The following is a 16,269-nucleotide window of genomic DNA, read 5'->3' as shown; positions in this document are numbered from 1 at the left end:
GACAACTTTATCTATTTTAAAAATTTAAAATTAACAAATAAATAAAGTAAAACAATGTCAAGGACACGTCAAACATGTTGTCAAATGTTGCTTGCGGTTTTACATTTTTAGGAAGTTAAGATGATGAGAAGATGTTTGAAGGTAAGATAGTTTTATTTATTTTTAAAAATTAAAAAATAAATAGAGCAAAACAAAATTAGGAACATATGTCTCGATTAGATGTTGCTTGTGGTTATGCTCTTTTAAGAAGTTAAGATAATGCTCTTTTAAGAAGTTGAGATAATGGGAGATATTTGAAGGTAAAATGGTTTTATCTATTTTTAAAAATAAAAAATTTAAAAAATAAATTTAACAAAATACAATTAAAAACATGTATCACCGTAAGATATTACTTGTGGTTCTATTTAGTATATTAGTTATCAAACCCTTACATTTATGATTTGAATGAAAGGAGTAATTACTATCTGCATAATTCAAATTAACCATTTAAATTTTGAAAGCTGAAATCAAACTGTGTGTTTTGCAAATTTAACATATGAAAAAAGAAGATTTAGTTTATTTACATTTTTTCATTTATAATACTTACTTTGCATTTCTTTACACACTATCATTGAATATTCATTGTCATAAGAAGTCCAAAGAAGCAATTTCTGAGTTATCACCACAAAAAATAAAAGGAAAATAAATGTCACGCGTCATTGCCGACCTATATTGGCAGTGATTGCACTTGGAAGGCAGCCACAGCCACACGACAGGAAGGAATAATGTTAAAGTTCCCAAATGATTGATAAATCCCCCCCCCCCGGGGCCCCCAGAACACCAAAATAGTGGAGAAGTATTTAAACCATGCTAAGGCAAATATCTGACATGCGAACTTAATCTATTTATTTATTCATTTATTTTCATACAAGCAAGCTTTTGTATCTATGTCCTTATTTGTTTCACCAGGTCATCACATGATCCCCTATCACATCTCAGGCTTACTGCTTACATGTATAGCTCAACAGTTCCATCTAAAAACTGTCAAAAGTATTCTATGAAGAAAATTTGTGTATTCAACAGTACTATACATGATCATCCTAATACTTTGTAAGAAAAGCATTGGCTCTTTCCTTTATCTCACTTCATGGCTGTGAAATGGATGTTAATGTTGTGTGACCAATTTTGCTTACAATCCATATGTCATTGATTCTTCTATGCAGCTGGCTCCTTTAGCTCTGATTTCTGTAATGGTTGCTACGTAAGAGGATTCTTCTCCATAGAATCAAGCTCAACCTAAAAATACTTGATCTTTTACTCTCATGATGTGTTTGGGTTAATGAGAACTTGGATTTAAATTTGAATTTGAACTAAATCTGAATATATAAAAAATTATAAATTTGAATTTGGTTTAAATATAAATCCATTTCAAATTATAATTCCTTTATAATTTCAAAAACCCTCTACTCCTTAATTATGTTTAAAATTCTAATTACTTTAAACATCTTATTCTCTTCATATTTTCATCATTGATAACTCGTATCTTTTCTCATTTTTTATTAATTAAAAAATAAAAATAAACTCATCATTTTCAATTTTTTATTTTCATTTCAAAACTCAGTTTATTTCTCTTATTCATTTGAAATTGTTTGAACTACCCAAACAAAGAATTTAAATGCATGAATTTTAAATGTGAGATTTGAAATACAATATTTCAAAATTCAAATCCAAATTCAAATCCATCAATCCAAACACTACCTTACATGATTTAATTATTCCTTAGGATTTATCAAGCAAAGAGATAACATATACCTTATACCGAGCTTTGTCGTAGAGGTTCAGCTTCAGGATGAGCCTCATTGTTATGCTGCTGGTCAAGTGGCATGTACTGTGACATGATAGACATGATCTCGGAGTCCATGTATGACTAGACAAGAACATAAATCATGTTAGAAATTATAATTAAATTACTCTTAGCCTTTTTATTTTGATGATTTAAACTTGATTTGAAATAGCTGTTGTGAGAGTCATCATAATCAAAATTAAGTTTTCACACAAGTTATTGCTGGCTTAGGATTTGTTCAGTGTTCATTCTTTAGGCCTCAAGGGTCTGAAAGGAAAGCTGGAGATTTAATTATTCATGAACTTTTACTAAGCAACTTAAACATTTTAAATTGAATGAACTTTTTACTTACCCGGAACCTGTACTTGTAGAATATGTAACCAGCTATGCAAGCTCCAACAATAACTGCCACAAACACAAAGGCAAGGAACCGGCCAGATTTTGATCCACTTCTTTCTGTTAAAAAAAAAAAATATATGATGGATCAGTCTAGGTCTCAAGGATAAGTGAAAATTGTTAGGAACGTGAGCGATCTTCCACTTTAATATATATTACTTTTCAAGCTCAATATGGCACTTTCCATACCTACTTAAGTCCAACACAATATACTAGTGAAGGACACTGCATCTTAACTCAAAAGATTTAGGTTTTGAGTTTGTGGGTCATTCTACTTTAGCAAATATTAATTATTAATTAATTAGCCAATTTTTTTAGTTATAGGACTTTCCATGTCTACTCAAGTTCAAGGCTCAAGTTTATCAGTCCTTATACTTTATTATATATTATTTATTGAGTTTAACTTTATCCAACATGGACTTTCCACATCTACTCAAGTTTACTCACTTGGACATCCTAACAAAAATAAATACTCACTGCAGAAGTTCAGCTCTATTTTACAGCCAATAAAATCAGAAAATGCTTATAGTACAGTTTCATCTCTTTAGTTGCATAAAAGTGACAGTACAGAATAGATGTGTAAGAACTGATCAATTAAAACAGTAACAAACGAAGTCAAACAATTTTTGGAAAAAGGAATGAGATCCACAGGGCTGCAGTTCATGCTATTCTGACAGATCATATCTTTAAATCTTTGTGCAATGATCAAGATTTCGTGGGATTCTTTTCAGATAACAATCAAACTAGAATTGTCTTAACTTTGACTTCACAATCTTACCGATGCAAACATCTTGGCCCTTTATATACAGAAGGTTTCCTTTGCACTTGCATTCATAACTACCCCAAGTGTTCTCGCAGGTGCAGCCATCACATCGACAAACACTGTGTTCCTTACATTCATCAACATCTGCATCAGAATCAGATCAGAAAAAGTTTAAGAATGTCAATATGCCTTTGAAATTGATCATTTGAAGAAGATTAGAGATTGCTTGAACTGCCATAATGGGATCAAAAGTTACCTTTACATTTAGTCCCGTCCCCAGAAAAGCCAAATGGGCATTGACACCCGTTTTCTTTGGACCCCTATATGCAAGAAAAAATAAAGGGAAGTCAGTAAGCCTAGACACTTAATGCATGCCAAGGAGAATATTTTAAAATTATTTTCTTCAAAAAGAGAATAGAAAAAATATTAAGGTTAGAATAAGCTATACTGAACTGTGCAAGCTGAGAAAGTCCTGCCGTCTCTAGTTTCTGACCAACAACCTCCATTGTTGATTGAACACCTCGCTGGTCCAAAAGCTGTCAATAAAGGCAAAGAGTGAGTATCTCATCATCATCATCATCATGAAAGTCGCGTAGCACTGTGAATATATAAGTTCTGAAATTGCTCTCTGATCTCATTGTGGAATGTGAGAAGACATTTATGAATACTTTATTTAATCTTAGCTGCAATCCTTTGGCATTTTCTTTAAGGTTTTAAGATAGAATAATGATAATCAAAGGAATTCTTTTAAGGAAGCCATATCGTTGTGCTAAGTTATGAAAAATGCTCACGATTTATATTTTGATTGGATGACTGGAAAACACACATGTAAGAAACTTTAGCCCAAGTCTCATGAATTGGAAAAAAAGGCCTACCTTCACAAGATGTGTAGCCATCCCCTCTATACTGAATACCATTTACAATGGGGCACTCACAAACTCTTCCCCTGAAAGTATCCTGTTAAAAAGTTCAAGTCTCGCTATGAGTTTGTTGCTCATCATAATCAATCACTAATAGACCAACACTTAAACATAGAACGTTGCAAAATGTTAATTTTAAAAAGAAAGGAAAGAATTGAAATTCCATATTCATATGTACCTTGCAAGCAGTTATGTTAGCATTTATGTCCTGCCAGCACCCTCCATTCTTTTCAGCGCACTGATTTGTCTCGAGATCTGATAAACACAAATCCAATATATTATCGCACAATCATAGCTAGTTTTCCAGAACTTGGAGAATGATTTCAACAGTGCAGCTTAAATAATGAAACTTAGGTGCACCAACCTCCACTTAAACAGATTGAAGGCTCAGTAGTCTCCTTAAATCCAGCACAAACGGCCTTCAGGACAGCTGTTCTCTCCAATTTACCTTTACACAAAACAAGCCAAGATCTTTAGAATTCTGGTATAAATGCTACAAGGGATCATTTAAATGAGTTAATATATATATATATATATATATATTTGCTGCACTAAGGAGGGGAGAGATTTAGTTAAATAAACAATAGAAACAATAGGCAAGGAAGAAGCAGATGATTATAGAGAAATAAAGCTAAAGAACAGAGAATCAACACCAACTACACGGTAGCCATCAATTTGCAGGGTTTAAGAATGGAAAAGGCTAATGAATTCAAAGAGAACACGACAGATAATTTAAGCAGAATGATATTTTAACAGGCACAAGGTAACAAACCTCGATACTGAATATTGTTTATAATCATTGTGGGCAAGATGGTAACATCACCACGGGATCCTTGCCCAACCTAAATATCACAAATGAAACAAAATAGTCAAAATGTGCAAGACTGATTGATGATAGTTTATTATCTTGTGAATTTGTAAAGATATAGAACTAAACCTGGAGCTTTTGTTCGGTTTTTAGTAGTTCATTCTCTGCATCAGCTTCGGGATTACCAACACATTCCTTTATTTTCCCAATGGGCAGATCTGTGGCCAAAAGAATAACCTTAATAAAACAGAGAGTAGCAGAATCTAATTCTACTGCACAAAAGTACTAAGAGTAGTTGGAAATCTACTAAAGAGAAATTTGAGTTCTATGAAAAAAGTACAGTATTTCTATGCTACCTAGAACACATAAAGAACATAAATTTTAAAATTTTCATACTTACACTTCAAATATCTTATAATTAAATATTCAAGCTTAGTATCAGACACTGCCTTATGACTTACCTAATGATTTCATGACAGTCTCAGCACAAATTTTACTGTATTTCTTCTCCTTCATAGAGCATCTGATATGGAAGTCTGTCACATAATCCCACCAGATCCATGATTGGTTGCTCTCTTTAGCAACTCTGTGGACACAGAGCTGCCTCAGATTCTCAAAAACCACATCCTTCCCTTCGTACCCCTCCCAAAAATTCTTCTCGGGATCTGGTGCACAATATCTTCCATGGTTTATGCACTGAGACTTGCACTGATCGCTGTCAATAAAAGCCTTTGGACAAAACCATGTTATATAGTGTGGAGTGAATAAAGTATAACCACCCCTCTCAAGAATCTGAGCGTGACCCTTGAAATTCTTCACAAAATTCATCTGTTCATCGCAACGAGCTCCACATTCGTCATTGCTGTTTGTCCAAAACTCATACTCAACCCTGTTATCAGGATGAGGCATTGGCCAATCCATTTTGACCCAAACATGTCCTTTGTTTTTTAAAGCTTCCTTCAACTTGTCACCGAAAGATTTCCTTACTAGAGCTGATGGAATGTTAATCCTCTCTATGTACCCTTCCGCTGACCTGGTCCTTTCGGGAGAATCCATAGTTAAGAGAGGCTCATCACTCTTGTCAATCACTAATACTGCTGCAGCTCCGGCTAATTGAGCATGCCATACCTTCAAGGCAAAAAGACACTCTGCAAGTGGAAATAGTTTTGTCTCAGAGTATGCCTTATAAATCTCTCGATTCAAAGAGTTATAGTACGGAAAGGAGTTTAACTATTTTAAAGGAACATTTTAAACATTTGAGAAACTCTCCTCAGTTTTCACCAATTCTTCTGTTTTGTTCCTTTTCCCTTCTTTGTTTCTTATAAATCGTAAAGAGAAGGCTTTTTAACGAAAAGGAGAACCTAATCAGAATTTAATAGAAAATTATGTCAAGTGCTAGTTGTTACTGAAATAGAATACCCTAACCTAAGGATCATACATAACACTTTTATATGCTGATCACACGAAGCCTGGAGCAAGATTGATCAGGAAAAAAAAAAATTAAGAAACGAGTTAAGAAAAGTCAACGATGGAGTTGACTTGAAGATACCTCCACGATCAAGGAGAAGAATAGTAGGCAACGACGGCTCAGACTTGAAGGGCTTCTCGCCCTCAAAGGGTTGGCACCCTAAAGCCCCTTTGTCAGGATAAGCCACTGAACCAGTCATGTAACCTCCATAATCGGGCACGCCGAAGTTTCCCGCAGCTCCCTCGTGCTTCTCCTGGAGCTCTTTAGGAGCCAGAACGGTGATATCGATCTTCTCCACCACAAAGCGAGCACATACGGAGCTAACAAGAAGCAAAAACCAGAACGCGAAGCGTGGGATTATGGAATTTCTGAGGAACGAAATGCGATTTTCCATTGTTGGTGAAGACTTGGTGTATCGTTGCGGTTTAGAGATGGAAAATTGAGGTTATAGAGAGAGAAAGGTTGGGATTTGGGTTTGATGTGAAGAGAGGGATTGGGTATATGTATGAATCAGTGACGTGACGAGAGGGTAAACGACAGAGGAAGAGCGCGAGAACGAGGTGGTGGAAGGATGGAAGGAAGGAAGGAAGGGGTCAAGGCGGAAACTGTTAGATATCTTTGGAGGGAAAAAAAAACTACAACGATTAAACGGCAAAATTTAATTTATATTTTAATAAAAAATTATATATACATCTGAAAATGAAATCGTTTTTAATGTTATATACTTGACGACTTTTGCAAATCATCCCTATATACTTTGGATAGAAAAAAAAAAGTACATTTAAATCATCACCTGAGAATTGATTGATTTAAAAATATGAGTAAAAGAGTAAATTAATCTCTAAATCAGCACTATGTTTCTCTTCAATTTTTGAAACTGCTGTAATTTAATTTTTATCATTAATAAAAATTAACTTTAATTATTAGTTAAATAAAAAGTATTTCAAAAATTAAAAAAATACTAATAAAATTTTTTTAGTTATTTTTCTATTATTTTTTCAATCATTATCTATAATTTTTAGGTTTTTTATTGTAATCTTTCAGTCCTTTTCTATAATTTCCTTTTATATCATTTTTGATCAACTAATTATTAAAATTAAATTTTATTAACGGTAAATAAATTACATTATTTCTAAAAATTAAAGGAGAATATTACATTAACAATAAATTTAAAACCCTAAATGCTCTTAAATATATAGTTTAGGAGTTAATCTTCTCTTTCATCCTAACATTATTTTATTTTTAGTTGAAAACTTGGAAATATGCCTTCTTTCTTATATTTCTTCTCTATATTTAAAATATATATAAGTGTGTGTGCAGTTGATCCTCTCAAAATTTTAGTAGTTGAATTAAATAATTCTAAAACAAACTACTCCCTCCACTTCATAATATAAACTTTAAGAACGACTTCGTTGTTCTTAAAAAAATTAGTTAAAATTTAATTTTTTAAATAAAATTATACATCTTTTTAATTGTACTTTTGTTAAATTTTCTATACAAGTGTTTGTTAAAAGAATACACTTTATAAGTCTTCATAATAAGAATTAAAATTTTAATGAAATATTTTAAAAAAAATAAATATTAAATAAAGAAAGGATATAGCTAAAAAATTATAAAAACTATTTAATGCACAATATATTTTAAACTAAGGAACTTGAAATTTAAAAATGGTTTATGAATATATAATTCTTTTTGGCCAAATATATGAATACGTAATTCAAAGTTTAAGAAAGTAGCATGCATAAAAATAAACAAACATTAATGTAATCAATGACATATATATTCTATTAGTAAAAAGTAACGAACACATTAATAATAGGGTTCCCTTTTTTAGTTTTAATTATCATATATGTATGTGACTGGAGAAGTTTTATATACTTTATTCTTTTTTTTTTGGTCAATATATAATTTATTCTTTAATACAACTATATCTTACTTTTTTGTTGAACTAAAGTGGATCAAAGATCCAAATGAAAAACAAAGAACAGAGCAAGGAAATTAGCTATATATTATATATTATTAACTTATACTACTCAGGGCTAACTAATTTAAATTTGATCATAATGAGGCTCAAATAGAAAATTCTTTTATTCCACTCCACCTAATAATAGTGAAAATGTCAAGGACATTTTTTAACCATATTTTAAATAGATGTTTGTAGTCTGTTATTTGGACAGCAACATTTTTGTTTTCGTGGACATCATCAGAAAAAAAAAAAGTGTTCTTCCTAGTTTTAGATTAATTGAGGACTTATTAGCTATTAACTTATTATATCAATAATAATAAGAATAACAATTAATAACGATCAACAAATTAGTCAAAGAATGCCATGATAAGAAATGTTGGTTGAAATTAATATACAGTAAGCCATATTTGTCTGTTCCAAAACAAATATTTTAGAAAAGCCTGGCATAATTTTTATTTAAAATTTTAAATTGATTTTGATCGCATGGTTTTCACGCCGGGCACGATAAACTTATCCTATATATTATATAAGAATATACGTAGATTAAAATGTATTTAATAATACATGTAGATTAAAATGTGAAGAAAATGTTGCGTGAAAAAAATTGTGGAGAACCAAATAAGTGCAGCTCAGATGATAATGGTTTGAACCCTTTAAGTAACATTTTAAAATTTAATTTCTAAAAATATGTATAGAAAAGCATTATTTGAAAGAAAATAACCACTTAAATAGTGTTCAAATTTCTCAAAATATTAATCTCATAGCTATTGACTGTGAGGATATATTGGGCGACAAAAAAAGAGAATGTGGAGAAAGCAAACATAATATTTTAAATCAAACTTAATTTTAACTATAATTTTAAAAATATTATAATAAGTTATCCCAATTTTAAATTGAGCATGGGAACTTGTCGTTTCATTTAAGTTGCTATCAACCTGCTAAATAATCAAATGAATTATGTATATATATTTATAATAGTCCAAGCCAAAAAGTTAAGAGAACCAAACCCATAAATTTTCACGATACTTAATATAAAAATAAAATTCAACTTTTCCAGTTGGCCGGTTCTTCTTTGAGAGTGAAACGATAATTCCAATTTCCAGTCAAGCATGATGAAGAAAATTCCCATATAGCTGTCATTCATTTTTCCTCGTAGATTCAGAAAACCTTTTAACACGACATTTATTTTTCTAATAATTATGCAAACAAAAAATTAAAAATAAAATTAAAAATGCATTAGATTTCAATATATGCACACACAAATATTGATATACAAATTAAAACTGAGAAAAATCCTTACTTCAACTCTGAGAAAAATATTGTTGTTGTTGTTTAGTTATCCATATAACTAGTAATTTTAATTTTTTTTAAATATTTTTTGCAAGTTTATTTAAATTTTACCAACGACTTGGTCTCCGGCCAAGTCAACAAAAAAGTGAAGTGTGTGTACAGGGGATTCAAAGTCCACAGGTCAACACGCGAAAAGTCTTGTTCACTTCTGTAGCCTTGTATTCTCATTCCAAAAAAAAAAAAAAAAAGCTCGATTCTCAAATTTATATTGTATTGTAGACATGACACGCCCGGAGATCCCAGAGCAAAATTCTTGCGTAATTTTAATCGCAATTACTGTGTTGGACCCACCATAAATTAATTCATGATACACATACCCCCCCCAAAAAAAATTTTCACAAGTCAACTCAGGCCAAAAAAAAAATCAAGTCAACTATTATCCTGGACCAACCAGAACAACGTTGTGATGCAACACACGTGGATCATGCTAAGACCACTGCTTCTTGGATTTCTTCTTTGATACTTGTTCTTTAGCAGATCCTGCAATATATGCTTCTACATTTATATTCTCTTCTTCAGATTTGCGCTTCCCAAGCTCTTTAGTTTTTTCCTGCGGACAAACCATTTTGAATGCTCATGAGAGAAAATTCATTGGCAGAATCACTAACTTCAATATATCGCCGCACCCCACCAAAAAACGAAAAAGTTAGCTTATTGTTTACCTTCAATGACATCACCGTGGCAGAGACATCCTTTTTGGCATCCTCAGATTTATCCTCCTGGTTTGTGGGTTCCTGAATAATACAAATTAAACAAATGATAAATATCACCCAAAAAATTTATGGAGAATGACAAGTAAGGACCTCACAAAAAATTAATACCAAATCAGGATCTCAACATAAGTTATCAAATTCAATATTCATTCTCCAATGTTTCAGCACTGAAAATCATTATAAAAAATCCCGATTTGATGTCAATCCTCTTATGAGGTCCTCAGTTGTCATTCTCAAAAATAATTAAAAGTGCTGTAATGAAATGTGGAGATTGCTCAAGCTAAGACTAAATTAAATTAAACCTCGGGTGGAATGAAAGCCTCCTCTCTTTTTCGTTTGTTTTCAGCAACTTTTTGTGCTTGCTTCTCCTGCTTCTCTTGCCATTTCTTTGCTGACTTCTTTTTCTCACTTAGAAAGTATTCTCCAGTTTCTAATTCTATATCCTCCTGCAATATGCAAAACACACAAGGGCATGTCAAAACTTTAACATTAACAGCAAAAATATCAGAGAGAAGAAGAGCAAAGGCATGTCGAAACTCAACTTTCATAGACATGTACAACATTGACCACTACAAAGAGATGTACATAAGGAAACAAAACTCAATTTCAAACCATAAATCACCAGAATGCACCTATGAAACCAATAATGCAATCCATGATTAGAGAGGCAAGAACGAATCTGATGAGTGCAAGAAGGTCGTAAGCATAGCAGAACTAAAGAGAATATCTAAGTATATAATCAAAAGAAGTAATAAATAAAAGGGGGAAAAAAACACAATGGATAAGTCAGATTTTTGTAAACCATATCTTGATTGATGTTTGATGCACAAATGAAGCGAAACAGTTCACCCCTGTAAGGTTGATTGTGGGCAATAAACAAGTAGTTGTGTTTCGCAAGCCATAATGATGTAAATTAATTATCACATGAAAGCAAAAACTTCAACAATGACAACAACAGAACTAGGGCGGGCAGTTCAAAATGCAAGTCCTAAACCAGATCAAGTCAATTGAGTCATTGAGTTCAAAATTTTCTCAATCCAACTGGACTAACACCAATGTAATTGCATGATGGACCATTGCCATAAAATATGATTCCATGACAAAGACGTGGTTTGTACTCTTGTTTTCTCCACATTTCTTGTCTTCATATGAAACAAGGGAATACCGTATGTTACAAAGAGTATGAAACAAGTACAACTCAGCTCAAATAGTTCACCAAATACTTTTGGAGGATAATAATAACTTATCAGCAAGTTTTTCAGCGAATAGCAGTGTACTCACCTTAGTAGGCGGTTGAGGTGGAGGGAAAGGAGTATATGGCTTCTTCTTCTTAGCCTTGACCTTCTTTTGCTTAACATTTTTCCTGGAAAAGAATATGAATAGTAAAATAAACAAAAAAGAAACCAGAGGTATTTTTGAACACCCATAAACCAAAATAAGTTAAGGACATACTTTTTGAATTTTGGAAGAAACCTATCCCAATTCTCATTCGCCAATTCTGGATTCTTTTCAAGCTCCTTCTTCATCATCAGAATCTAGTAATTTAAACATAAATAGTTAATATTAATCCAATGCCATTAACTTTTAAAAGCATAGTAGATCAAAAACAAAGATTATTCACCTTAATGTTGTACACAGGGTGCATTTTATTCAACATGCACTCTTCAACAATTCTTCTAACTTGTTTCAAGCCCTTAAAGGATCCCATAGCAGCAACTGTGCCCCCCTATTGAAAGAAGTTAACTCATTCACCAGTGTCTAGTCTAACCAAAAATTTTCCTGAAAGTAAAATTCCAGCTTCTAAAAGAGGAAGAAATAATTGAAATTACCTGAATGAGAATGTAGCAGCCAGTGAGTATTTCAAGGGCCTGCAAAGAAAAAAATAAATAAATAAATAAAAACATAAAGTTCAGTAAGAAATTTAACAGGGGCAAGGGCCATCCCCAGTGATAAGAATATCAAAGCTTGAAGCACACCTTCAAAGTAGCAGAATTAGGACCCATAAGATGCTGTCTTCTCTTCACAAATCGCTCCTGCAGTCAGACAATGACTTCAAGTTCTAACCACCAAAATAATTTCGTTTTAAAAAGCTTCAACTTCATAAAAATACTGGACAAGCTCAAAATGTAATATGAGGAACCACTCAGATCTCATTCTTAATGAAAACTGCTCTGAAATAGTCAAGCTGCTAATGCTGAAAATTCAAATCTACCCCAATTTAAATTATATAAATTGAAATGGAATTCAAATATGCCAACCGGAAAGTTATGTTGTAAAACATTTGCACAATCCATCAAAAACTTTGCAAGCATATAATCTATAGTAAAAAAATGTGCTCAAATATCAATATCATGAAGGGAATAATCATGCCATGGATAACCCATCCATGTGAAATATCACAGGCAAACATATACATAGTCATATATGTATGTGCATATGTATCAGCAGATACCATGCCATATGTAACTGACAAGTTAAAAATTAACCTAAATCAGTACCTTATTGCGAACCAAGCCACTAATTTTGATGATGTCAGATTGCATTTCATCATCTAGTATTTTTATTGCCTGAGATCAGCAAATAAATACTTTAATGAGCTGACCATAACAAATATCTCCAACAAATATTGCAAAAAGGACAGGGAAAACAACCGAACTTCTGAGTATAAAAATATAGTGACATAAAAATCTGTAAGCTAAACTAAATATGATACGTACAATCCAACAAACACCCATTACACATGGTGGAACAAAGTTGAATGCTAACAATAATTAAGTGGTAGAAACTAGTTTCTATTACATATACGCACACATTTTAGACAACTGCAGAATATTTTTCAATTTCCAGAAATGACAAAAATAATTTCACACAGATGCAGAATTGCAGATGCACGATTGAATGCATGACTAGAAAAAAAAAAAAATAGGAGTTCGCAACCAAACACTAAATATTACATTTTGGATTTAAATCAGTCATATGACGCAGGTCCCTCCAGCTTAACATAGCTCCCTTCTTGAAACAGAACACTATCATCTCAAAATATTGATAGATCTCTTTTGAGATGCTGGCACTTCGCAAAATTAGTGATATTTTGAAAATACGATAGAGCTGTTCAATTGAATTATGTTGATGTCACTGACGTCTGGGTATATTTGGGATATCAGCTTTGGCTGGAATCTGATTCAATGTATTTGAGAAAACTAATATCAAAACCTAAGTTATCCCATTTTTACATTGTTTTTCTGGTTATTTGTGAGTTAAGTTGTGAGAAGTCTTACCAGTTACTAACAACATCATTTATAGTCTGCATTTACAAAAGTTTGCATAAAGACTACCTTGAACTACAGGTACTGTAAAGATGCGTTTATTTCCCAATAAATTACATTATTTGATTTATCCTAATGCGTGCTTGGATCATCTTCTCCTCCTATAGGTATTATAATGTATCGACACAATGATATCATTTCATATCTAATACAGATTCTTTGGATGAAAAGCATATCCCATATGTGTGCAAATGTTTCTTTACCAACAGCACCTCCTCTACAATTCACAAGTATAAATAACCCTGCACCTTAGAATTTACAACAACAACAACAACAACAACAACACCTTAGAATTTAAAAGGAAAAAAAATCAAATCCCCTTTAAAAAAAAAAAAGGCATACATTCGCTCACCTGAGGAGCAGGCACGCTGCGTGACAGAAGTTTTAAAAGATCCCTGGCTTTCATAATGATATAGGGATCCCTGGTCTTTCGGGTAGTTGAAACTGTCATTGATCCCTCCACCTGTCAAATCAACACAATAAATAAGAGAGCACAAATCCAGAATAATAAAAATGGCGATGACCTTTGGATACTATAGCTTGGGAAGTTGAGAAAACCAAAGACACAAAAGGCTTTTAGCCTTGACCAGTCACAGCTGTGATGATCCTGAACAAATTGACCACGTGTATGTTTGCATGTTTAAAGAAGTTTATTAATTATTAATTTTATAACAAATAATAAAAATTGAAGCACGGAGTTGTACATATAAGATAATAAATCCTCCTTGAACAAACATGCAGATGCATATGATAAACTATGAACCAAAAATGGCAGATTAGCTCATAAGAGGCCATATTTTATTCCATCCATCTACATGTTCACGTCTAAAAAATAAGAGCACTATCAACCTCTTCTATTTCCTAATAGCAATACTCTGCAATCAAAAGACTTAAATAGATGAACTCACAAACGTAATTGCAAGCACTTACCAGATTTAGTTCGCATGAAATACCATACTCTTTCAACGCAGATTTTACCATGGGCCAAACTTCTTGCAAGTATTTTTCTGAGAATAGCATTACAAAAACAAAAGAATAAGAAACCATCGTATGCAAAATTTTCTTTTGTATATGCATACAAAAAGATTAGAGGGACTAATAGGTACTAAGCAAGGATAGTCAAATGATTTTTGAATCAATGAGATGCTAACACATGCGACAAGAAAGTCCCTACAATCCAAATGTCAGACAAGGTTCCCAACCCAATCGCATTGATTAAAATAAAAGGAGGATTCTAAATCCAGAAGGCAAACACACCAATGACAAGTCTAACACACAAACGGCCAAATGAAAACTGGAGTCAGTATATCATCAATATTGGAAAAAACTTCAGTTAAGTTCTGATGTCTTATAGATGATACAAGAGAGGGGGAAATTCAAGCTACGTAAAGTTCTTATCTCCTTGAAATCATACAACCAAGAAATCAATGTCTAATGCTGTAACGTCCACAAAAAAAAAAAACAAAATCCAACATAAATTTTAAATTTAGACAGGTTAAGCATCCCTAAAACCCAAAGTAACATACATGCACTGCGAGGTCTGTTCATTGATGATAAGAAATCAAGATAAATGCAACACAACAATAAACAATAAAAGTTGATCCTTTGCTTATCCGGGAGACCTAGCATACCTCTATATTGTGGAAAAAGCGTGGAAAACGAACTAACTTCAAGCATTCCACCTTCGTTCCAAGAAGGGTCAAACTTCTCAATCTTCCAGTGGTCGATGTTTGGGTCTTCATCCCATGGCTTGGGCTTGTCATGCTTGCCCTTCCGCTTTTCCTTGGGTTTGGTGCTAGGGTGTTCCCCATTTCCTTGGTCTATCACCGCATCAGATATTCCCATCTACAGCAAATGCATTGATCAAAATCAAACACGTGAACAGAAAAAAGCACAGAAAAGCAGCTACCCAGAAATTATTGTCAACAAGAAAATAGAAATATAGAAATATAAGAAGTTCGAAACAATGACAAGGGATGTTCTATAACATTCTATTTAGTCTTAATCAGAAGAGAAGTAAAATGCGTATTATGCAACAAACCCGAAGATGAAGTTGCCCGAGAAGGAGAGGAGAATGAAAGTCGAGAAGACGTATTGAACAGGTGAAGTTCAGGGGCGGCCTTCGAGGACGAGCAAGAGACGAAAGCTGACGGCGTCGTGCAGGGGAGGACCAGCGCCGGTATTTCAGTACTGACCTGCTGATTAGGGATATGAAGCTTGGGACGACGACGTTAAGATTTCTGTCTTTCGCCCCTCAAGGCTAAAGTATATTTTACATAAGTTTGATTTTGAAATTAAAGTTTTTTTTTTAATCTTTTAAACTTGATGAAATATTTTAAATATTAACATATTAAATTTAATTTTTTAAATAATCAACATAAAAATAATTAATTATATTAAAGTTATAAAATTAAAAAAAAATACTTTTTAAAATCAAAACCTTACATAAAATTTTAAAATTAAAAGTATATTTTAACTTTTTTTAATATATATTTATATATTCTTATAATCTTTTAAATTTTTCGGCTAGATCTTTATAATTTATTTTATTTAATTAATTTCTTATAATTTAATTCATTATAATTTTTTAATCCTTAAACATTAAAATTATTGAATTTTTAAAAGATAAAATTAAAAACTTCTATATTTTTATTAAAAGATTATAAAATTTTAAAATTAATTATATAATTTTTATAACTCAAATTTATATAATTAAAGATATTTCATATATGAATAA

The 16,269-nt window shown here is 32.2% G+C and overlaps 2 protein-coding genes across 3 annotated transcripts; both read right to left on the bottom strand.

The window, feature by feature from the left end:
- Positions 1 to 863: 863 nt before the first annotated feature.
- LOC129287036 (vacuolar-sorting receptor 6-like) lies at positions 864 to 6,763 on the bottom strand. Of its 2 annotated transcripts, none has more exons than XM_054923179.1 (13): positions 6,259 to 6,763; positions 5,171 to 5,857; positions 4,839 to 4,927; positions 4,674 to 4,743; positions 4,266 to 4,349; positions 4,080 to 4,156; positions 3,857 to 3,938; positions 3,435 to 3,517; positions 3,238 to 3,301; positions 2,997 to 3,125; positions 2,175 to 2,278; positions 1,792 to 1,906; positions 864 to 1,275 (listed from the first exon to the last, which is right to left on the bottom strand). In XM_054923179.1, exons 1-12 carry the CDS (start codon positions 6,569 to 6,571, stop codon positions 1,793 to 1,795), a joined length of 1,896 nt encoding a protein of 631 aa, XP_054779154.1. In that variant the 5' UTR covers positions 6,572 to 6,763; the 3' UTR covers positions 864 to 1,275; position 1,792. The 2 variants fall into 2 exon arrangements, with proteins under 2 accessions (XP_054779154.1, XP_054779153.1); XM_054923178.1 differs by having other exon boundaries at positions 864 to 1,224; positions 6,259 to 6,762.
- Positions 6,764 to 9,687: 2,924 nt separating this feature from the next.
- LOC129285247 (KRR1 small subunit processome component homolog) lies at positions 9,688 to 15,775 on the bottom strand. Its single transcript, XM_054920836.1, has 13 exons — positions 15,574 to 15,775; positions 15,164 to 15,377; positions 14,463 to 14,539; positions 13,885 to 13,995; positions 12,705 to 12,773; positions 12,183 to 12,239; positions 12,036 to 12,074; positions 11,828 to 11,932; positions 11,659 to 11,741; positions 11,488 to 11,569; positions 10,509 to 10,652; positions 10,156 to 10,227; positions 9,688 to 10,043 (listed from the first exon to the last, which is right to left on the bottom strand). The coding sequence occupies exons 2-13, from the start codon at positions 15,375 to 15,377 to the stop codon at positions 9,921 to 9,923; spliced, it is 1,176 nt and encodes a 391-aa protein (XP_054776811.1). The 5' UTR covers positions 15,574 to 15,775; the 3' UTR covers positions 9,688 to 9,920.
- Between the last annotated feature and the right edge of the window lie 494 nt (positions 15,776 to 16,269).

Source organism: Prosopis cineraria, unplaced genomic scaffold (genome assembly GCF_029017545.1).
Source record: "Prosopis cineraria cultivar Desert tree isolate PC_DT_omini unplaced genomic scaffold, ASM2901754v1 PC11, whole genome shotgun sequence".
Taxonomy (NCBI): Eukaryota; Viridiplantae; Streptophyta; class Magnoliopsida; order Fabales; family Fabaceae; genus Prosopis; species Prosopis cineraria.
This window is presented reverse-complemented; position numbering and strand designations above follow the sequence as displayed.